The sequence below is a fragment of the Gracilinanus agilis genome, chromosome 5 (genome assembly GCF_016433145.1).
Source record: "Gracilinanus agilis isolate LMUSP501 chromosome 5, AgileGrace, whole genome shotgun sequence".
Lineage (NCBI taxonomy): Eukaryota > Metazoa > Chordata > Mammalia > Didelphimorphia > Didelphidae > Gracilinanus > Gracilinanus agilis.
Genome location: NC_058134.1, coordinates 258,216,324 through 258,240,740, shown reverse-complemented (window position 1 = coordinate 258,240,740; position 24,417 = coordinate 258,216,324). Strand labels below are relative to the sequence as shown.

Genomic DNA, 24,417 nt, shown 5'->3' with positions numbered 1-24,417 from the left:
CGTTGTTCTTCACAGTTATTCTGGTCTTGTTATTTTTTTCACACGTATACATTCATCCATAGGGGATGAGGATTTTTAAGTACAGGGTAAATTACAGAGAAAACAGTATTAACATTCAAGTAGTCATACCCTGAGAAAATCTGCTTTTTTTTTTTTCCTGTAGTTGTAAACTTTTCCCCCTTCCCACTAAGTCCTGTTTCAAGAACAAAATAAATAAATAGAATGTGTAGATGCTGCTGCCTCTGACTGCCAGAGACTGTAGAGAGCAGTTGAGTTTTTCACTGCAGAAAGCAATTGGTTTTACCACAGATTTACTCAGGGTAAGTCGAGTCCATGTAAAAGGAAGGAGCGAGTGCCCTAGTTAAGTGCTAGACGGCTCACCTCGTCCAGAGCCACAAGCCTGGTGGCCTCTTCGTCTACTCAGAGCACGAAGACAACGAAACCACCGCTGAGAGGCAGCTCTCGTGGCTCTGCCCGGCATAGTGTTTGAACCTGACGGCTGTTAAGTGAGCAACGAATAAAAAATGACTTTCAGGGAAACGGACGATCTAGAAGGAGGAGGGAGGCTGAGCGGGACCAGCGGGAAGGAGGGGGACAGGATGGGGACGGCTATTCTTACGCTCTATAGTACAGACAGTCCACGCGGGAGCAGCGCGCCCTCGTCACGGGTCAGGGTCCCTGTGGGGTTCCTCTGTTTGACTTGGCCAAGCCACGGTTAATCGGTGCTGCCGCTGGGGATCTGGAGTCTCCTCTGGGCAGAGCTTAAATTTCTCTGACTCCCTTCGATTTTTCTCCAAGCCACAGGCTCTCCGAGGCTGCCGGGAGTTTTGAAGAAGGTCTCGTAGTAGGGCGGCCGGAGGCTCTTGGGTGTCACTGGGCCCGGCGACTGTTTAGAAACGAGAAAAGGAAACCAGATCAGCCCACAGCCACCGTGATGCAAAGGGACGCACGGGGGAGAACGCCAAACCAGTGTGTAAAATGAAGAGTCTCTGAACAGCTTGCTTGAAGGTTCTGGCCTCAATGGCTCTCTTGTCTAAGAGCCCCAGCCAGAATCAGAACAAACAGACGGAACATACGCTTGGCCTCCCTTTCATTCATCACTCACGTGCTGCCTCTTCTACAATCCTAACTTCTAGGCTGTGTGGGGACCCTTAAATCTCTGGGGCAACTTTTCCTCTTTCTTTAGATTACTTTAGTATATTCCTGTGGACTGAAGATTGGGGCTGGCCCTTTATTGGGTGGAATTAGGAAGAAATCCTCTGAAAATAGTGGATATGCAGAGAGAGAGTGAGGAGTTTAGAGCAGGCACAGAGGACTGTACGGTGGACCAACAGGACTTCATACCAAGATTCTGAAAACATACGGCCATACTCGAAGCGGGGCGTTTGGCATTCCAAGCCTCAAGTCCAAATTTTGGCTCTTTATTCACTGGCCATGTGATGAGGTAAAAGTGACTTAGAGCTCAGTTTCAACATGTGGATGATCTATCTCTTGGGAGTTTGGAAGGTACTGTAATGCAAGGTGGCTAACAGAAACTTTTTGCTTCTGCAATTTCAAACAGTCACAAAAAAGCAGTTAGAGGTTTTAGACTCTTCAGAAAGACAGTTGGAAACCTGAGGCTATAAACAGGGCTGAAGTTCCAACTGACGAGGCTTTTGCCTTCTGGCTTTTGCTTTGGCTGGAGGCATTTGCTTTTTGAGCTTTGGCTTAGCCTGTTGGCTTCGGCTTTTTGGCTTGGCTTTGGCCTTTTAGCTTCGGCCTTGGCCTGTGCTTATTTTGTCTTGAGGAAATTTAGACCTATCTGATTTCTCTGGACCTCTCCCTGATCTCTCTTCATTTACATCCCTCCCTTTCACCTGAATTTCCCTTTGGGTCCTGGAAGGGAGGGCTTGGTGATTGAATATTGTGGGTTTAGTTTCTGTAGGCAAGTAGGGCATCTTCAAATAAGTCACCCCTAGTTTTAGTGATTCGATAAAGACTTTACTTAAAAGGCAGTCATACCTTCCTGACTGGAAGAGCCACACTCTTTCAGTCTAAACCTCTCCTGTGACCCATCTCCCACCATCAGCCCTCTACCTAGCAGCAGTTAGGAAAACCTGAACCTCTTTCCCTCTGATTAACCTGACATTAATAAATCCCCTTGTTAGCTACTCAAAGCCTCTGGTGAATCATTGTATTGAAGATTAAGGCAAGGGCTAAAGAGGGAAGGAATTACTTTCTTTTTATTTCTTGAGGGAACTGCAGGCATCCATCTTGGCAGGAAGTACCTATCTCAGACTTCCTGCAGCCATCAGTTTCACTGGCAGGGAGGAGCCCTTTCGACTCCTCTCTCAAGGGACTTTAGAAACTAACAAGAGAAAACCCCAGCCTTGATCTAAATATTTCTTAATAGCCTAGTTTCCTCCCTGTATCCTCTGTCTCTAGCCTCTGTGAATAAACCTATTTGAGCTGCCCTCCTACATACTCCATTTCCCTTATCTCCTATATACCTCCCCCTACCTTCATTCCTCCTCCAAACACCTTATAATCACCTATTTCCCCTTTATCTCTCCTCACTACCCAAATTGCCCTGAGACCTGCCTCAAAGATTACCTTATTTCTTTATAACATTAATTGGCGAGCAAAGTTAGCGAACTACCTAAAATCTTCTGATCCAACCAAAATGAATTTGGCCAGGATAACATTTATCCTCTCAATGATTTCTTGGTCCCTAATACAGGGTATGGTGGATTTTTGGTTTATAAGGGTCCCTAATTTCGTGCAACAAAAGTTCTGGATATCTATGATTATTATAAATGGTGTGCTCTGACTCTGGCTGAATGTATTTGCTTCATCCCAACAGCAATAGCCATAATCCTAACAATCTGGCAATTCCTAGTGGTCTCAAAAAATGTTTTCTCTCTCACTTGTGGCAATGGTTCAACTCAATTACAACAACAAAGAAAGACACTGATTCTGGGGAACTAGTAGATAACATCAAACTACTATTCCAAGAAGGAAAGGAACTGGACAAACACACAATTCTCCAGCTAGAGATTGTGGAGTCCAAATACCTAGGGAATAATACCACCACTAACAAATCAAAGGCCAATAACAAGCAACCATCCGCAAATTCCATAGTTTCACTTTTACCAATCGTAGACAGAACAATTGTACAGCCTGGTGAAGGGATAGTACATGTAAAAACATATAAAGCTTTCACCCCAAGTGATATGGTAAAAGTGACTTAGAGCTCAGTTTCAACATGTGGATGATCTATCTCTTAGGAGTTTGGTAGGTACCAAATGAGGTCCTACCCCTAAAGTCTTCTGGAAACCTCAAGCTGATGTGTATGAGCTGTAATTATGACAATTTTCTTAAGAGCACAGAGACAGAGGCATGACACGGGGGGCAGAGGAAGGGGAAAGGCTGCAGCTCTTAAAAACTCTTCCTTTCAACAAAGTGCCTCCATCGTTTAATGTCTCGGAACCAGACGTTCATAGGAATGATCTCTCCTGGTCATTTGGCACTTCAAGCTTTGAAGTTTTCCACACATTAGTTGTTCCCCACCAGAACCCAATAAGGGCAGGCCCGTTACTAAGGCTAAGAGAGAAATGACCCAACGAAGATCATACAGCCATTACTGCTGGCTATAGCCCAAGGCCTGGCAGGAAGCGGTCAGCTCTGTCCCCAGGAAAAGGACCAGCTTTGTTAAAGAGGGAGACCTAGAAAATGGGCCAGTGGTGAAGCTGTGGCGGGACCTGCAGGGCAGAGAAGCACATGAGCCCGCTGGCCTGGGCTGCTGCCCTCTGCTTTCCCCTGACTGGTGTGAGAATGGCAGACTAGGATCTCTCAGGGCTGGGCTCTCTGCAAACATGCTTTTAAACGTGGGTCCTCTGAAGCTTGTCTGGTGACCCACGAGAGGCCATTCTACAGACCCCGAGTTCAGGGCTGCCCTCGATATGCCGGCCCTGGCTGGTTTCCAGGAGCAGAGGAGAGAGTGACTGTAAAGTCCCGAGCACAGTGCCTGGCCCACAGCAAGTGGGCCACCAAGGTTAGCCTTTAGGGTTACGACTGCCATCCCAGTGACTTTAGAGGCAGCCCAGCACATGTACTTGTGCCCTGAAATAGTTAAAAAACAAGAACCACCCAGTAGGCCTCGGCCTCACTTAGTGACTGGTCTGTGAATGGTTTAGAGAAAAACAGACAAGAAGCACATCAGGGAGAAAGTGTGGAAGACTTGGATCTGTCTTGGTGAGATGAGGGAAGCAGAATGGATGCTTAACTCTGGAGTCAGAGAAGTGGGTTCAAATCTAGGCTCTGAATGTATGACATTGAACAAATTGCTTTGTCTCTCTAGGCCTCAATTCCCTTCTCTGTAAAATAAAGGGGCCGGGCTAGATGTTCTTTATGGTCTCTTTTATCTCTAAATTCATACCACAAATAGCAAATATAAGAATATATATATGAATATAAATACCTAAATAAATAAAATATAGGAATAAAATATTCTTTTATATAATAATACAAGAATATAAAATCCAGAGAAGAAAGCAACAGAGAGGGGGTGTGATATATTACCCAAGGAGCTGTACTTGGATTTAGGAATCCTCTTCTCAGGAGACAGACTTATTGTATGATCACAGACCAATAATTTTACCTCTCCAGGCTTCAGTTTATTCATCTATCAAATGAGAGCGTTAGTCTTGAGGCCTTAAAGTGGTAAACCTATGATCTCGTGAACCTAATTTGCTGGTATGGCTTACCACAAAGCCAATTCCTACAGTAAGACAACACTGCTTATACTCTATTTCATTTTCATTTGTCATTGTCTTTTAAATTTGAAATCTCTTCCTTAAAATGCTAATACAGAAAAATGTTTTACGTGATTACCTATATAAAATCCCTATCAGATTGCTTACTGTCTTGGAGTGGGGGGAAGAGAGAGATAGGGTCATAAGAAGGGAGAGAATCTGAAACTCAAAATTTAAAAAAGATAACATTGTTTTCCGTCACCTCTGAATCTCAGAAAACTATAGTTTTTTTTTTTTGGTAATGAAGACTGTTAATTAAGTGTTAACGTAAAGGCGTGATCAGGACTCACCTGGGGTAACTTCATAATTGTTACTGGGTGACCCACGCAGACAGGGGAATCGGGTGTTATTGTGTTATGTGACCTGGACACACCAGGGCTTAGATGAACTGGAGACTGTGCTGGATTATGTGGGTCCGTGGAGGGGGCTTTGGATGTCTTTGGATTAACCATGTTGGTGCCAACGAGAAGCTGAGTTGATGACCTGAGGCCTGGCAAGCCAAAATTCATTGGGCCAGAAGAAGGCACTGGACTGTTGATTGCCGGAGAATAGATAAAAGGCATCGTGGCGAGTGCTGTAGATGGCACCACCATGCACGGAACATGGACAGAAGTCAACTGACTTGGAGATGGTCCAACAGCATTGGCAGCCTGGTGGGCAGGCAGCAGGAAATTAAAACCATTTAATCCTAAAACAACACAGGAGGATTAGTGTTACTTAGTATTCAGAGAGGCACAGAGAGCAGCTTCAAAAGGAGAACGGGCAGAAAGGAAGGGAATGTGGGCTAGTGACAGGCCGGAGACCAGGGCAGAGAGGCGGGCAGCCGGGACCCTCTACAACACTCTTGTGATTCCAGGAGAAATCAGAGAAGGCTTCCGGCTCTTTGGGCGAGGGGACATGGGCAGGACAGGCAGAAATCTGCACGGCTGGCACGGAGTCCTAGGTTGGTCTGGAGGCAGTGAGGCGGCTCAGGAGATAGGGATGCCCCCAAAGGCAGGAAGATTTTAGGGCAAATCTGGCCCGAGACAATGACTAGGTGTACGTCCTTGGGCAAGAAATAGAACTGTGTAAAATGAGAAAGAAATGGCGAGCCACTCCAGGATCTTTGCCGAGAAAGCCCTAAATGGGGGCATGAAGAGCTGGACACGGCGGAACATTAAGATCAGGGGTGCTGACTGGGGAACGGCTGAACAAGGAGAGGCCTACGATGTGGCGGCGAGCTAGCGGGCTATAGAAATGACAAGGGCGAACGCGGCAAGACCTACAGGAGCGCATGCAAAGGGGCGTGAAAAGAAGCAGATGACGGGGTTGGAATAATGATCGACCATGAAAGATGCGGCTGATCAATACGATGGTCCATAACAATTCCAAGAGTCACAATGAAAAAATGGCATTCCCTTCTAGAGAGAAATCAGATCGACTCTGAGTGTAAACCAATGCATAATTTTCTCACATTCTTTATTTTCTTTGAAATGTGGCTCATATGAAAGAACATTTTGCATGATTTCACATGTATAACAGATATATTGCCTTCTTAGTGGGTTGGGGGAGGGAATTTGGAACTCAAAATTTCAAAAGAAAATTATTTTTGAAATAATAAATAAAAAAAGATCATGCAACAAGGCTAAGAAAGGCCGCCATCTGGGTTGGTAGAAGAAATGCCAATGGTGGGGAAATCTCCAATGTGTCAAAGATGCGGAAACAAAAGAAAATCAAGGAAACATCTTGGCCACTGGAATGGTTTCACAGTCCATATTGGTTCATCTTTCAAAGGGTGTTTCTAGTATGTCTGGTCTTTAGATTTAGCACAGAACAGTGCGAAAGCGTCTCAGGGGGTGGTTTCCAGAATGGGTGTCAGAGGAACGCTGACGATGGCGGCGAGGACGGACTCCTCCAAGAGAACACGGTGCCTGGCACGGAACGAGCGCTCCCTGAACGCCGTCAGGGCCTACCTTCCTCGCTCAGCATCTCTCATGATCTTAATTTTACAGGGAGAGGAAACGTGGCCCCGAGAGGCGGTGGGGAGGGGAAGTGGCATTCCTGGGGGAAACAACGAGCCCCCCCAAACTGTACGAACGCACTCGTCCTTACCAGGCGCGGGCTGCACGTAGAGATACTGGGACTGAGGCGAGTCTTGGGCGCCTTCTTCCGAGGCGCTTTCTCTTTCGGCGTTTGCGCTTCTCCCAGGAAGGCCCCTTTCCGGGGTGAGCAGGCCCCGGAGCCCCGTCTTCCTGGCCGCCTCCTCGGCGAGGGGCGCTTCAGAGCCCCCCTCAAGAGCTTCTCCGGGCATTGCCTCGGCGCTGACGGCGCTCCTGGGCTCGGCGACTCTCTAAGCAAAACCCAAAAGAAGAAAGTTAAAAAGGCTCCGTCTGTGCCCCTCGCCAGCCTCGGCCTTCCCCAAGTGCGGCATGAGACGTAGGAGCGTCCGAGCGGCGAGCTGCCTCGCTGTGCTGCCTCCATCCAGGCACCGCCAGCCACACAGGCGGCCAAACGCACAGGCAGCAGCGCGGTGAGGCGGGCACAGAGCTGGCTTGGCATTCACAGAGACACGGGTTCGAGTCCCAGGCTGATGTGGGGACAAAAGCCATCTCCATGGCCGACATGCCCGCAGAGGGCGGCTACAGAGCTCTCTGCTCGTGCTCCCACGGACGGCTCGGCCTGCTCTCGCCTGCGAGGCCCGAGATCAGCGGCCCCCCCCCCCCCGGACGGCTCACGAGCACACAGAAGGCCCCGCACCAATGCCTGCTGAGGGGCAGCCCGGTGGCTCAGGGCTAGAGCGCCGGCCCTAGAGACGGGGGCCCTGGAAGCCCTGGTTCACACGTGGCCTCAGACACGTCCCCGCTGTGTGGCCCTGGGCAAGTCACTCACCCAAGGGTTCTTCTGCCGTGGAACTGATCCTTAGAACCTATTCTAGGACAGAAGGTAAAGGCTTTAAAAAAATGCTGTTGTTTGACTGACATCTAACCCTTGGGTGTCACTTTGAGGATTTCCAATCTTTCCTTTCTTTCTTTCTTCTTTTTAAAAGTTTACCTTCTGTCTTATCAGTTCTAGGACAGGGACAGCGAGAAGCAGGCCACTGGGGTTAGGGGACACGTCCGGCGTCACCCGGCTAGGACGTGCCTGAGGCCACATTTGAACCCAGGATCTCTCATGGCTAGGTCTGGTGCTCTAGCCATGGTGCTACCTGGCTGCCCCCATTTCTTAGGCTTGTAAAAAACAACGTGAATTGGAATTCTCTTCAAATACCCAGGATCCAATTTCACAGCATCAGCCTTGGAAGGGATCGAGGCCACCTGCTAGGGCACAGGACAAGGCCTGTGTCCAGAGGGCTGTCCCAGGATGGGGAGCTCACCCCGCACTACCGGAGGCATGCTGTCCCGGGCCCGCTCTCCATCCTGGGACGTTCCTCCCTGATCTCAAGCCTGAAGCGGCTCCTCTGGGGCTGGTTCTGCCCTCAGGGGCCCCAGCGGGACAACCAGAACCCCTTTTCCCAATCCTTAAAGCTCGCCCCAGGTTTTCTCTGAGGGGGTTTCTCAAGGATGCTGCGGTGGCCTCCCGGCACGGTGTTTTTAGGAAACAGGACTCCTAAGGAGGCCAATGAAAGGCGATCGCACGGACTCCTTCCCACCACCACGGGCCAGGGCGAGGCCGGGCATCTCCTGGGGCACTGCCCTTCGTTCCCTTACCTTGGGCAGCACCAGGGACAGCGGGCTCTCCTCGGCCTCTGGGCTCTGCCTCTTGGCAGCCGGCTCCTGAGTGTGCGAAGGCCTGCGCTTGGGAGCGCTCACCAGGGGCACAGCGGACAGTTCTGGGGGGGAGGAGGCGGTCGCCACCCCCTCGGGGGTCTCGCGGCCCCTTTCCGGGTTGGGGGGACCTTCCTGGAGGCTGCCGTACAGCATGAAGAGAGAAGCCGAGGGAACGTAGACCAGAGGCTGGCTGTGAAACACGGCAGGCTTCAGGCTCTCGGGCTCGGGGGACGCGGGAGCGGGGAGGACAGCGACGTGGCCATCGTGGCCGTTCTGCAGGCCGCCTGGGGACGGGTCTGCCGAAGCTACCGAAAACACTTGGTGGGATAATGGATGAAAGCAATACTCTGAGTCCACAGGATGAGCTGGGAAAGGAGGAACGGGGTCGAGCTTGCCTGATGAGTGGGCCGCCTTTTTACTGATGCAGCCCTTACTCCTGAAATAGAGAGAAGAGTGATTATTTCAGGGTACAGATAGGCCAACTCGAGAATTCTACGGTCTAGAAGAGTGTAACAACGCAGCCACGACATGCTCCAAAGGCATGGTAAACTGAAAAAGAAATTAAATTTTGGAGGGACCAATAATTTATCATTCTCGGAAAAATAAATTTTATTGATATTTTTTGTTTTGACATGACCTATTTTCCGTCCCTTTCTTTAAACAGGCTCTTAACATGGAGTTTGTGATTGAGTTTTAAAAAAGATTTTGATTACAGTTTTTCAGTTTAATATTTCCTTTGTATTTTATTTTATGCATTTAAAAACACAATTCTGGGAAGGGGTCCTTGGGCATCATTAGTCTGCCAAAGGGGCCCAGGACATACACAAAAAGGGTCAAGAAATGCTGAAAATCAAAAAGAATCTAAAATAAAGAGAAAGAGGAAGAAAAACCTTCATAAATGAACCAAAAATCTAAACACTCTTAACCTGACAGGCAGTATTCCACACCTCTACAAAGCATCGAAGGACGGCTGTCTTCTCTGGTTTATCTCAGTTCTACTCGGGGAAATACTAAAAGTGGGGAGGGGGCTCGCCTGGGAGTCAAGAAGACCAAGTTCAAGTTCTGGCTCCGTGACCGTGCTATACCACACCCGTATAATAAAATGACCCTTATTAAACGTGTCTGTGCGATCTTCCTCTATCCACACACGTCCACACGCTGTATCTCATGTATCTCTCGGAGCTTCAGCTCTCCGAGCCTCGAGATCACTGAGCAGGCGCTCAAACTTGCGAGAGGGAGGTCCTTACCAGAACCGCTAATATCCAAGGTGGTAAGACTAGTAAGACTAAATTAAAATCAGTTAATGGGGTCACGAAGAGTCGGTCATGACAGGAAGTGTCTGAATGATAACAACAAAACTTCCTGAGGAAAAATCTAGAGAGGAAAATACATTCTTTTCAGAACTACTTACTGTGAATCTTTATTTATCTTCTGCCTGCAGGCAGCTGCCAGGTTGACTATTTTTGAGCAATATTCATCTGACCCTGCAAAGCAGAACGGGAGCTTTATTATCAGACGATACAACAGAGATCCGTATTTAAAACTGAAGGATTATATCACTACCTCCAATCGTAGCCCCGGAGCGCTGGCCTAGAGCTGGAACGGAGGCTGCGTTGTGGCACGCACGGGGCCAGCCGGTAAGAGGGGCAGCGCGGAGGCGCAGTAAATAGAGCCGAGCCTGGAGTCAGGACTCAGGTTCAAATCCAGCCTCAGACACTTCCTAAGTGTGTGATCCTGGACAAGTTACTTAACCCCAGTTGTCTAGGCCTTGCCTTTCTGCGTTGTTACTAAGACAGAAGGTAAGAGTTTAAAAATAAAAACCCAGCTGGCTGCCCTTTCAAGCCCCAATAAAGCATCAAAGAGCAACTTCGTGAGGGGAGGAACAGATTTCACATCAGGCACCACTAAGCAGCAGCCGCTGGTGCCAGACCCGCGCTCAGCCCGGATCTCCCCAGAAGCTCTACCTCGCTGTCCTCGCTGAGGGCTGCTGGGCTCCGAGTTCGCCTTCCTCTTGTTCCCTTCCGAGGGGGGGATCGTGCTCAAGGAGCCGTGGCGGGACAGTCTCTGCTTCCCGCACGGCTGGCCAGGGGAGCACGGCTGCGCCTTCATCTCCGGGAGAGCCGCTGCTGAAACGTCGAGCTGTTCCCCTACAGAAAGAACGAATTAGGCGCCGGGACCCTGGCGGGCAACAGCGCTGGCTCAAGCCACGAAGCCAAAAATAGGACAAGTTTCGGGATTTGCTGAACACGGAGGTGAAGCCCTGTGGGTGTGTATGCTAACACGGTAGGTGTGTACACACTTGTGTGTATAATATATGGGCACATGTTATACACTGCACACACACACACACTAAACCTTATCCGAACATGAATACTTTCTGCCGTCTTCCTGGCAAACAGCTCCCCAGCCTCTGCTTAACAACTTGGACTAATGGGGAGCTTGCTGTGCCCCCAAGGCAGAAAATGACATTTTAAGGGCAACTCTGGAGTCAGCAGCCTTGCGAAAGTCCCACCCATGAGGCTTACTTACTACCTGTGAGGAGTAAAGTGCTTGATCTTTCTGGGCCTCAGTTTCTTCATATGTAAAACGAGGGGGCTGAGCGAGAAGGTGCCAGGGGAGGAGCTGAACAAGCCTCAATGCTCCTCTCCAAAGGAGAGGTTAAATACAACAAGCTTTCTTAAAATAAGACCAGATAACGCTCAACTTAATCACAGGTTTATATTTTTGTTTCCTGAATTAGCTAAATAGAATATCTAGAAAACTATAAAATAATTATCTCTTGCTAAAACTTTGGGTGGCCCAAATTACAGTGTTTGCATAATATTGCATTTGCCTTTGCAATTATAAAATGACTATGATAACAATTTAATTAAGATTTCCAGATACAAAGCACAACAGAACACAAGGGATGCTCATTATGATTTGTGCCTTGTAAAAGGTATATTTGAGAAAGAATGCAACTGCTCTCTCCTTTTATGGAAAACTTCAAAAATTTGAGAAGATGCATTGATGAGGAATTTACATAATACTGCAATGATTGATTTTCTAAAGTTAGACTCTTTTAAAATGTAGTTTGTTACAGAATTAAAATGACTTTTTCTGATTAAAGAGAAATACGTCCATACTCATGGGCTTATATATATATACACACACACACACTCTGTATGGGACTGAACGGTGTTATGCATATACCTGTTATATAAAACCCCACCTTTCCCCAAATTTTTCTTTCCTTTTTCCCTGCCTTAGACAGAATAGAAAGTAGATTAGTTAAGGCATAGAAAGTGATAGATTTATTATTTTGTGGAGGGGGGTAGACATAGATAGGAAAACATAATTCATAGTTAGCATAGAATTAGAGTAGATATACACATGGGAAATTTTTAGGTTAAAAATTCCCAAAGACAAAATGGGCATTATTGTAAGTTGAGTTTTGCAAGGATTTGCAAGAAGCCATGCCTTTGGGCAGGGTTTCCAGTTGGACACTTGGAATCTTGGGAGAGTCCTGACGCCATGCTAGGGCCTGAGACCAATCATTGGTGGGGCTGTGCCCTATATAAGGGAGAGGGAGACTGGACCCAGGGACTCATTTTGGAGGGTGGTTGGGGTCAGACCTTTCTCTCCAAAATTTATTGGTCTAGCCAAGTATCAACCAGCATACCTGAAAGTTACAGGATTACTACTGAAATTTAAGGTCAATTATCAGCATTCATCAAATTATTACAGCAGATTTATCCATCTAAATATCTTCATTTAAGCTGTAATTTAATTCTTTTAGAGGCAGGCAGTGTCCACCAAAGCAGGTCAAAGAAGGCCAGTAGGCCTTTCTGGCCCAGTTCAGCTATCAACATTCTGAAGCTGTTAGATTATATACTTTGAGTTAAGCTTAGACTTCATTTAGGGATTCCTAAAACCCTCTTCCCTGCTCTCAGTTCCCCTTGTTGTTTGATTACTTCAAGTAAAATCTTTGTTTATGAAACTCAAACCAGTTACTGACCTTTGCTGGCTGGCCTGGCAACAAGACAGCTTCAAAGGAGTTTTAGGGAATTTGAAGGGAGAGAGTGGGATCCAGATTTACTCTCTGAAGCTGAGATTAAGTACCATCATCAATATTAAGTCAGATGCGTTATTGATCACCATTGATATTCTAATAATATTGATTTAGTTAACATCAGCTAAACATCAATTGATACCAGGAGGCTAGTCTTCCTGAAGAACCATATTGTGATTGGTTGAGGGGATTCTACAGGAAGTTTAGTTGAATTATCTGACTTCCTGTTTATATCAAAGGAAAGTTTAAAGCTCCTCTACCATCTGGAGTTTTTTTGCTTTTCTCTTCCTAACAAGTTAAATCATTTCCATCAAGTCCCTCTACGATCATAACAATGGGGACCATTGTGAATAAAACACTGGAGCAGGAGTTGGGAAGATCTGAGTTCAAATCCAGCCTCCAAAACTTACTACTTTTCTGATCCTGGGGAAGTAATTTAATCTTTTAAGCCTTGGATTCCTTATCTGTAAAATGGGGACAGGAAAAGTTCCTGTTTCCCAGAGTTGCTGTGAGGATCAAATGAGATAATTGCAAATTTGAAAGTGCTATATAAATGCCATTATAAATAGGTAGTGATTAAAAGAAAAATCAACTATAGGCTATTTTTAGGTTTGTTGTTATTCAGTTGTTTCAATTGTGCTTGACTCTTCCTGACCATTTGGAGTTTTCTTGGCAAAGATCCTGGAGTGTTTTGTCATTTCCTTTTCCAGATCATTCTATAGATGAAGAAACTGAGGCAAACAGGTTAAAGTGACTTGCCCAGGGTCATAGCTAATAGTGTCTCAGGCCAGATTTGAACTCATGAAGATGAATCTTCCCACAAGCTCTCTATCCACTGTGTCTCCTAGCTACCTCTCTTAGGTTTGTTTAAACCAGATGTAAGAAAAAAATGGGAAGCTAATTTTTCTATCAATAGTTTTTCCTTCCCTATTCTGTCTGTTGAACTCTATGCATACTTTAAAGTTTGACTCAGATAGCTCCTCTTTAGACTGCCTTAAACAACACCTTCTCTGCTGGTCCCTTTATTTTCAGCCTTCCAACTTGAAAATCCTATCATGACTAGGATAAATTGTCCTTAGAAACTGATATTAGCATCTAACCCTCCTACTCATGAACCTACTATGGCTCCCTACTGCCCCCTACATTCATCTTGGCTGGCTTCTCAAGGTCTTCTCTGATCTGTTTCCATTCCAATCATCCTTAACAGACACTCTGGTTCAGGCACGTCGGTTTCTTTTCTGTCCCTCCTCAGTGCCTAAACTCCCATCACTGTGCCTTTGCTGATGCTTCCCCCACAATCTGGAATCCTCTTCCTCTTCTGTTTTCCTAAGTCCTTCAAGTATTAACTAGCTTGATTTCTGCTTCTTGAGATGAATCGAGAACTGCTCGTTTTGACAGAGGAACTCTATCCCTTTATCCTGGAAGAGGGATAGTTGACTGTGAGTCTGGAATTAGGCATTTACTTTGGATATGGTCAATACATCAGTTTTTCAGAAAGAAAAACATCAATAAAACATTTTTTTTTTAAAGAATCTTGTCCTCGAGCTATCCTGAAACTTGATAGTTTTGCATGAATGGGTGGGGAGGGAGAAAAATCAGCCTGGAAAGTTATAAAGGACAAGAATGCCATGTTTGATTTAGAATCACAAATAAAGCAAGCCTCCATGCCATGCCCCCACCTACCAATTTCTGTGCTGAAATCCACGGGACCGATCCATTTGAAGGCCGGCTTCCGACCTCGCTCTTCCGTCACGTGGACTTTCTTAATTAGCACCAGGCTGGTCAGAACGTTGGCAATGTCATACAGCCTCCGTACCTTTGCTGAGAGAGAACCAACGTTGGTGTCATGGTTAATGGCCCCAGGTCTGCTGGGCTCAGGGACTAGGGAAGGGTTCTGTTTGGGGTTGTTTGGGTGTTTTTCAGTCCTTTCCAATTCTTTGTGACCCCCACTTGAGGTTTTCAAGGCAAAGATACTAGAGCGGTTTGCCATTTCCTTCTCCAGCTCGCTTTACTGATGAGGCAATGGAGGCAGTTAAATGCCTTGCTGGGGGTCACACAACTAGGAAGTGTCTGAGGCTGGATTTGAACTCAGGTCTTCCAGACTCTAGGCTCAGTGCTCTAACCATGATACTGCCTGTTGCTTGATAAAAGCTCAGATGGAGAGAAGTAGGACTTAATATTCCAAATAGCTCCCCTCTTCTATGATGCATCTTGGTAGTGGGGGGAGGAGGGAGAGAGACAGACAGCAAAGACAAAAATACCAACTGGGAAAATGAATTCTTTTAAAGAAACTTCTGGTAAATTAAAATTCTTATTTATGGCCCTGTCAAAAGCAGGCCCTGTGGTCTCTGAAGAAGCACGAGCAGCCAAAGAGCCCCCCCAGTCCTATGGAATGCCTCCAGGGCTTATGGCCATTGAGCTACTGCCATGACGGGCAATCTGACCTGGACGGTGGCTTTACATCTAAAATGCCTGCAATTTGGATCAGAGGAGTAGAGAGCTACAGTTGGATGGGACCTCAGAAGCCACCTAAAGCAACATCCTCATCTGAGGAAGGAAGAGAGCCAGGATTCTAACTCAAGACACAAGACCTTGGGTTTCAGAGCTGGAAAACCTCTACCTTTAAGGCCATCAAGTCTAACCCTGTCCTCCTTTAGGTCCCAGTTCAGCACTCCAAATTTGGCTGTCCTCTTCTCTATCACCCACGCTGGCCACTGTTGCAGTGAGAGAAAAGTATCCTCTCAAAACTCCTGTGTTTCCAAGAGAGACTAAAAAACTCACTGGCCAGAGAAAAATCTCAGGAAGGTAAATGAGGTGGAGACGATATCTTGTTGGGCGAAAAGCTCTATCCAAATGGGAAAGTGATTACACACAGCTGGGAAATGCTCTCACTTCACAACTGAGGACGGGGCAGGGGCGCTGCTTCCCACGTTGTCCAAAAGCATCACCCACCAACTCTAGCGGTTTTCCTCCCTTCATCTAAGTGGGTTCCAAAGGTGCCCTGGAACCTCGATGCTATCCCAGAGAAAGGGGCAGAAAGAACCGAGCTGAGGCTACAAAGGGATAGTAGCTATTTTCTTACCTACCGGGTAAAACTAAATCACCAGGATGGTGTGGTGGGGAATGCTAGGTTTAGTCTGAAGACGTGGGTGCGAATGCAATTATAACATAAAGTGCTATATAAATGATATTGTTGTCATTATCATCATCATAACAATAACTCCCGGCAATTCTTGGCCTAGTGTGAATTTCGGTAGATAATAATAATGACCGGTTATTACAATTAGTAATATTTATATAAAAAGGTGTAGTTAAAATATACCAGTTATGATTACAATTAGATATAAATATGTAATTACCGCATACTATTAATTGCTAATCACTATCATTCTGCTCAAACCCCCAGGAGCCCGAGTGTTCCTGGGGGTGCCTCTCCTGCCCCCCCTTTTCGGAATGTGCCTGGGGCAGTGGGGGAGAAGAGGAAGGGGTGTGGGACAGGAGGCACCAGTGGAGCCGTGCTTCACAGTACTGTCCCGCCTGCTAGGAGAGCAGCTGCTGAGAGCTAGCTGGGCACCTAAGCTCACGCTGGTGGGAAGAGCACACGAGGACATGTGGGGAAGCGTGGGGCTCCTGAGCAAGCCCCCAGGTGGCAGCAGTATGGGGTGGGCTTTATGGCCCATCTCACTGGATCCTCCCAAGGGATAATATTCCCCCTGAGAGAGGAGAATGCTGAGTCTGGGGAAAGAATGTGAGACAGGATCCAGACCCATGTCCAGTTAATCTACTGCACCACCTGGCTGCCTTGGGGGCTTCATCTGTGCTGAGGTGATGAGGAAAGGGGAGAGGACCTGGGTCTGCTCCTGGTCCTGCCATTTTTCATCATGGCAGCCATTTACTTTGGCGAGCCTGTTTCCCAACTGAAAAACAAAGCAATGGGTCTAAATGATTTTTCTCTATGTTATGACCCCCATTTGATGGTCTAAAATAAGTCATCTGCCCTTGCCCAGAAGCTGGTCAGGAAAACGACGCACCAAGCAGTTCCTCTAGCCTCAGACTGTGTTCATGGATGGACTCTTACTTTTGAACTTGCTATGATCGGCTGCATCCTGGCTCTCCTCGATCAGGATCTTGGCCGCTACGTCTAGGGTGACTATCTTCGTTTTAGAGACAAGGAAGAGCATGACAAACTTCTGGCTCATAATCCGCAACGATTTGTCCTTCCTGCTGTTGGCAGATGCTTCAAGAGGAAGAGAACACAAGGGTCAAGAGGCCCAGCTCATCGGGGCAAAGGCTGCACCCAGTCATGGGTCAGGGGTCTCTCTAGAGACAACATGTTGGGGGGGGGGCAGGTCCTGGGAAATTTGAGCCTGGAGAATCAGGCTCAAGCCCTCAAGACGTCTAATTTACTTCCAGCCCTGCAGTTTTATTGTTATGATATTGTCCATATCTAGCCACACGGACAAGCCCATTTTTGCAACTTATAGCCCTAAAAGAGTTCCCTGGGGCATCCCCCAGAGTCCGAGAGATTTTTTTTTTATATATCTCCTTGAAATGGCATCATCAACTGGACAATGTCCCATTTCAATAGAAATATGATTACACTGGAAGTCAGTCAAGATCTTGACCCCCAAGGCCATTTGTCTCTTTACTATACCAAGCCATTAGAGGATATAATTTGACCCATAGTATGAGGTATGACCATAAGGCAAGTTTCCTCTTTTAGGGAAATCAGGTCAGTCCTCCATCCCCTACCTCTATTATTAAGTGTGTGATAAATGTTTGTTGGACTGGATTGGAGAGAATCCTAAGATAGGAAACGGGGAATTTTCCTCTAGGAAATCTCTACAGCTTCAGATTCTGCACTTTTGCCCTCGTGCTGAAACTCTTGGGGAAGCACAGCTCTGTTACCCACGTGCTCAGCAAACTCACCAGAGGTACAGTCAGGCTCAGAGAAATCCAATAGTGGTTGGTCTTGGGAATCTAGGAAACCTTCCCTTTTACGGTCTCCAAATTTATACTCCACCAGGTTGAGTTCCTTTTGGTGAAAATAGGCCATCTGTTCTTCGTATTTCTGTTCCTCTCCTAGTCTCTGGAGGTTCTTCAAGGTTTTCTGGAGGCCGTGCCGTCCATGCCAGCCATATTGATTTTTGGCCACTCGGCTAACCATGTGCAGGGACTCCAAAACATTCACGATGTCATAGATGCGTCTTCGTTCGACACCTATTAGAAAAAAACCAAACACTTTATGGCGTGTAGACTCCTGGATGGCAAAGACCGTATCTGCAGCAGGTTTGGTATGGTTTCTAGTGAAGAATCAAGCAAAGAGTGGCTAAATAATGGACAATAATGCAATGATTTCTCTTATTTCTTGGGATGATCCTCTATTCAGGGTTGGAGAATCTATGGCTAAGATCTGGGCTTAATTCACCGATGGCTCCAGTTCCCTTCAAAGATCAGCTCTGGGGCCCTTTCTCCATGAAATCTTCCCCAACAAGCATCTAGCATCGATTTTGTGTATTTCTGTATGTACAATGTGTGTGCACACGCATGGCCTCTCCCTTGGCTAGACCGTCAGCTCTGTGAGGGCAGAATCTGTGTCACGCTTGTCTTTCTGTCTGTCACTGATGCTTGGCAAAGAGCGAGGATTCAATAAAGGCTGGCTGGGTCTGGTGAATAAATGGTAGAAAGATTTTTGCAGAATAGGACTTGGGAGAGTAGTTCATTAGAAGGTAAGTTCTATGAAAATAGGAATTGTTAAGGGACAGTTAGGTGGCCCAGTGGATAGAGCACCAAGTCTGGAGTCAGGAGAACCTGGGTTCAAATCTGGCCTCAGACACTAGCTGTGTGACCCTGGGCAAGTCACTTAACCCTGACTGCTTAGCCCTTAATGCTCTTCCGTCTTAGAATTGATACTTTGTATTGATTTGAAGACAGAAGATAGGGATGGAATAAAGAAAATGGGTTCTTTTGTTCTTTGTATTTGTGTTCCCAGAACCAAGCACATAATAAATGAATACATTTTTTCAGAAGTTTTGAATTACATCAAAATGAAAAGCATTTGGTGACATTCTACATTCACCTAACAGAGCCTGCATATATTGAATAAAATGTTCATTTTTTTGAATGGAGGGGAGGAAAGGGAGAGAACAAGCAATTACTAAAGCATCTGTCATATGCCGGACATCAAGTGTTTCACAAATATTATTTCATTTGATCCAGACATGTGGCTTCATCGGTGTAAAGGAAACTCTCTCCACCAATGCATCCTGGCCACTCATCTAGAATATAATCTTACGGAGTGGCTTGGAGTTATTGGGGGATTCAGTGATTTGTCTTGTCACAGAGCTAGTCAGAGGCAGGATTTGAACCTGAGTCAGTCCTTTCTATGCATTATCCAACAATGCCTCTCATACTGACTCCCTTATATTAGAGTGACTCATGTGCACGGCTTATCTCCCCTATTAAAGGATAAGCTTCTCGAGAGCATTTTGTTTGGCCAGAGCATCCTGTCGCAGTGCCTTGGACTCTAAAGGAACCAAAAAGTCCCCATGGATTGAAATGCCCATCTGACTCTGGAGTATGTAGCTAAGAATGCCAGCTACAGAATATTCCATGTCTAGTACTCGAGAGCTGGCTTTAGAATCAGGACAATGTGGGTTTGAATCCTCCTGAATGTGACACGCTCACTTCTCGGTGCCCCAGGAAACACTCAGACTATAAGTTACTGGGTGCAGATACTGAACCACATCAATAGGGGGAGATTCCAAGACCATGAAATCATAGATCTGGACCAAAAAAAGAGTCTAAGGACTAATTCCTTTAACAACAACAACAACAACAACAACAACAACAACAACAACAACAACAACAACAACAACAACAACAACAACAAACCCTTACCTTCCATCTTGGAGTCAATACTGTGTATTGGCTCCAAGGCAGAAGAGTAGGAAGGGCTAGGCAATAGGGGTCAAGTGACTTGCCCAGGGTCACCCAGCTGGGAAGTGTCTGAGGCCAGATTTGAACCTAGGACATCCCTTTTCTCTAGGCCTGGCTCTCAATCCACTGAGCCACCCAGCTGTCCCAGGACTAATTCTTCAAACATCTCCCTTCTGAAATCCTTCTAAGATCCCAGTGGAGTAAACAGTTGGTAACTATTTTACGTTTTTTGACTTCTACATTGGAGATCTTAAAATTTTGTTGTTTAGTCGTGTCTTGGCTCTTCCTGACCCATCTGGGTGCTCTTGGCAAAGGTCCTGGAGAGGTTTGCCATTTCCTTCTCCAGGTCATTTTAGAGAGTTGGAAACAGAGGCAAACAAGGCTAAGTAACTTGCCCAGAGTTAAAGGGCTAGGAAGTGTCTGAGGCCAGATTTGAACTCGGAAAGATAAGTATTCCCAATTCCAAGCTTGGCATTCTATCCACTGTGCCCCCTGGGAGCCTTAGGAATTCCACATTTATTAAGGAGTTGAGAGTAGACAGAGTGCTAGACTTGGCATCAGGGATTTGGGTTAGAATCCTGCTTCAGATGTTTACTAGCAAGGTGACCCTGGATAAATCGCTTATCTTTGCTGGCCCTTGATTTCCTTTTCTTTAAAATGAGAGGGTAGAACTTCATGACTTCCAAGTTCTCTTCCAGATCTAAATCTATGATCTTATTGAAGCCTGATAGGTAAAAGGAACTGGGATGGGTAGGTCCAGGGCCAAAAAACTGTTCTTGCCCTCAATGATCTGCATGTAATCTGAAAGACTGTCCACTAAGAAGCCAGACCCACAGCTGGCCCCTGTGCCATTTTTCAGTGTACCATTACCTAGCCAGAACTGTAACAGCAACAAAAAGGGACTTTGAAGTGACTTATTCTAAATGTCCTTGTCGACTAACATTCTCCCTCCCTTCACTTAACCAAGGAAATAAAAGCTAGTTTAATCAACTGGATCAATGGATTGAAAGCAATCTCTCACTCCAGTTACCATCTAGGCCTGGATCAGGTTGGCCCCTGGGAGTTTAGGACAGATATTTGAATGAAATCAGACCCTTGTAGGTCACCCAGGTTTACCAAATCATTGAAAGGAAGGAGACTCTACAGTGATGCAACACCAAGGAAAATGGTATGGGAATCCAGAAGGCACTGGTCCATCTGGCAAGTCTGGAAGCCTGAATCAATATGGCGGGCCTTTGTATGTTTTAAGTGACAGGGAGCAGTCACCATGACCAGAGTCCGGCAGGAAACTGCTAACAGTCCAGCTCTTTAGTCATTGGTGCCGATCAAATCTCAGGGATTGTTTCCTCGGATCTTAAGAACAGAATATGGTTGGGAAGAGGGAGGGAAAAGTAGAGTATTGGGGACGAATCTGTTATCCTATCATCCCATAGCATTCCTCTATGTATAAAACAGGCCTCATCTCTTTAAATGGTCATTGAATCTACCTAAAACCCTGGCCAGCTTGAAGGCCCGATGAAGAAATGGATCCAAGAAGAATTCTACCCCATCTCTGAATTACCTGATTTAGCAACAGGCTCCCTACCCTTTTGGCATTCATCTGCCCCATTTGTTCTGATGTAAATATCCACAGCAAAAGAATTCTGACAGGTATGGAGTATGGAGGACCTCCTTCTGCCTGGCTGGCTCTCTTCCTAGTTTGGACAACTAGGGCAGACTAAAATCAATGGAGAACTTCTGCCCTTCAAATGTTTATCAGGGGAGATACACTGTAATCACAAATCACACAATAAAAGGCATTTGCTGGTCACATACACTCAGAAGAGCTGAGAGTTCAGTCCTAAGGTTTTGGTTGATGATGAATCCACAATGGAACAGCCCTGACATGAAGGCTGATCAGACCATATGTCCAGGGCAACTCCCTTCCAGTTTTCATATATTTACTTTGAAAATAAGATGTTGATAGCTTCCCCTTAGTGCCGACCGTGACCACCTCTCACCCTGGACTGCTGTAATGGTAACGGCTTCTGCTTAGTCTCCTTGCCTGAAGTCTTGCCCCATTCTGGTCTATCCTCCACTCGGCTGCCAAATGACCTCCCTAAAGTCACAGGGCTAACAATCTCGCCCCCATTTTCAATCAAATCCATTGGCTCTCTATTACCTTCATGATCAAACAGGAAATCCTCCGGGTGGCTTTAAAAGCCTACGCCCCTCTCCCCCAATTCTTCAGTCTTCTTACATTTTTACTATCTGGCCCCTCTAATTCCAGAGACATTGGTCTCATTCTAGAGGAAGACATCTGGAGCTGGAAGGAATGACTGAGTTAAATCTCCTTCAGTTTGCAAAGGGGGAGACTGAGGCTTAAAGACAAAGAAATTTGCCCACGGAACCCCAAAACAGATAAGATTTGAACTTGGGTCTCCCTGATCTCTTCCATCTCTAAGGATAGATCGCTAGATGGAGGTTTGGAGGCTTGGCTTCTGGGTCCAACTCTGCTACAAATGAGCCGCTGCTTTGGGAAAGTCGCTTTATCTCTGTGGGCCTCAATTTCTTCACCTGTAAAATGGGGTCTGGAGATGACCTTCAAGAGGACTTTTGGCTCTGATGGACAAAGAGCAGAGATTCTTAACCTGGTGTCTTGTTTGCTGAATATTTGGATAACTGAATTCCAACAGAATTGTTTCCTTTGTAACCCTACGTGCTGTCTTTTGGGCACTTAAAAGCATTATTCTGGGAAGGGGGTCTCCATGGGCTTCACTAGACCGTCTAAAGGGGCCAGGCCACGAGAAGAAAAATATCTCTCACATGGAAAATAACACAAGATTTAAAAATGTGAACTGAATTATTGTGTGAAAGAAAATCCTCAAACATTTTGTTCACATTCATTGACCTTACCAAGCAGTAATGAATTTAACTATTTGCTTGCTTTTTCATGAAAAATTCATTTTCGAAGGTCAAATAGCTACCCCTTGCCTTCCGTTTTTGTTCACTCTGGGGGATCTTGCTGCCAGAAAGCTTTTCTCTTGGTGCCCAGCCTCCATTTTCTTTTGGATCCAAGTAATCCTTCTAATCCTAGTTATGACATTAGTTCCGCCATTGAGGATTTGCACATTGTTACCATCCTCACGCTTCCGTTAGTCACTGATTAGGCTTTTCGAGAACCCCCTTCATCCCAGGAGATTGATTACCTCTCCTTTACTTTCCTCGTTTTTTTTTAAACATCAGTCAAAACAACATCTTATTCTTTTATTTTCTCTCCTCATTCCCATCTCAAATCTCAGGAAAGTGATGTCTAGTCTACTGTTTTGATTTATGAGATTATTAATTTAGATTTTTTTTAGATGAAGAAATGAAATCCCCCAACTTTTAAGTGATTTGCTCAAGGCCAAACAAATATTGAGTAGCCGAGCTGGGATTTGAACCCAGGGCAAGTTAAAACATGGGTTTCTATTTGTATCCTCCAACTGCCCATGCTATTACTTCTAACTAGTACTAGAAGCCCCCAAGTGGGACATAGCAAAGATTTTCAGGGAGTAAGCGAGAGTTTTAGAGTTAGGAGACCCCGTCTCAAAAGCAGACTCTAATACTGGCTGTGTGTTTACTGAAGATAGAAATCCAGGTCTGGAGTCGGGAAGATTCTTTCTGAATTTAAACCTGGCCTCTGACACTTCCTGGCTGTATGTTCCTGGGCAAGTCACTTACGCCTGTTCGCCTCCGTTTCTCATCTGTAAAATGAGCCGGAGAAGAATGGCAAACCAGTGCAGGATCTTTGCCGAGAAACCCCCAGCGGGCCCGCAGAAAGGCAGACGCGACTGAAAAATGAGCGGGCCGCCGCCACCTCTGGGTGGGCGAGAGGTAAGCTCTCTGGGGCCTCGGCTGTCGGGGTGGCCTTTGGACTCAGAGGCTTCCTGGGAGCATAAAGCCCAAGCAAGGCACGGCTGTGTATTGGTCCCTCGGCCGGGCGCCCACGGGGCTGCCCAACAACGCCGAGGACGCCCCCCGGAAGCCGGGGCCACCCGTCCTGCGGCAGGCGCCTTCCCTGCGCGGCCCCTCAGGGCCCCCCTTGGGACAGGAACACAAACTCGCTCCCGGCCGTCGCTATGGGAGTGAACATTCACGTCCGCCATGTGCAGGGAAGCCCCTCCGACAGGGCGGGCCCACTGGGGGTCCCTGTGGCTTGTGCCCACGTGACGCGGACGGCTCCCACAGAAGAAGTCATTCGTTTTTCCTTTTTTTGAAAAAACGCAAAGCCTTAACCTTCCGCCTAAGAATCGCCATCGATTCTGGGCCAAGAGAGCCGAAAGGCTGGCGAAGGGGGCTGAGTGACTGGCCCAGGACCGGCGGCTACCGATGTCTGCCGGGAGACGTGACCCCACGAAGGCCAGCTTTCCTGCCTCCGGGCGGCCGCTGCACCTCCCTACGGGACGAACGGTCTGACCCTCATTTTACAGATGAGGAAACTGAGGCGCGGAGAGGCCAGAACAGGCCTCGACGTGCCCCGCCAGCCACGCTCCCGACGCTCCGGGCTTTTACAGGCACCTTCCTGACCTTCCCTCCCTTTTAGATCCTTTCTGTGCGGCTTCCCCCAGGAGGGAAGATTCTTGAATTTGGATTCCCAGAGCTTTGCCCACGGCGAGTGTTACACACACACACACACACACACACACACACACACACACACACACACACACACACACACACTATCTGCTCTGCCATAGTTACAAGTTAAAACACTGTTACTGAAGGGAAAACAAACAAAACCTGAGCTTCGGATTTGGAAGAGGTGAGAAGCTCGTGCGTGCAAGGAAATGTGGCTAACGACGGAGGCATCATGCAGGCCTCCCCCGGCCTCAGTAAGCTGCCAGGCGCCGGGCATCCCCCCCAGGAC

General features: G+C 46.8%; 1 protein-coding gene across 1 annotated transcript in view; it reads right to left on the bottom strand.

The window, feature by feature from the left end:
• Positions 1-715: 715 nt before the first annotated feature.
• E2F7 (E2F transcription factor 7) overlaps positions 716-24,417 on the bottom strand; it is a 35,252-nt gene continuing 11,550 nt past the window's right edge. The window contains exons 4-12 of the mRNA XM_044678821.1: positions 17,520-17,810; positions 16,669-16,827; positions 14,274-14,411; positions 10,504-10,686; positions 9,951-10,023; positions 8,480-8,975; positions 6,885-7,122; positions 5,084-5,481; positions 716-886 (exon numbers count right to left, since the gene is read on the bottom strand). Coding sequence (XP_044534756.1) covers positions 716-886; positions 5,084-5,481; positions 6,885-7,122; positions 8,480-8,975; positions 9,951-10,023; positions 10,504-10,686; positions 14,274-14,411; positions 16,669-16,827; positions 17,520-17,810 — 2,147 coding nt within the window. The remainder of the gene's footprint in view (positions 887-5,083; positions 5,482-6,884; positions 7,123-8,479; positions 8,976-9,950; positions 10,024-10,503; positions 10,687-14,273; positions 14,412-16,668; positions 16,828-17,519; positions 17,811-24,417) is intronic.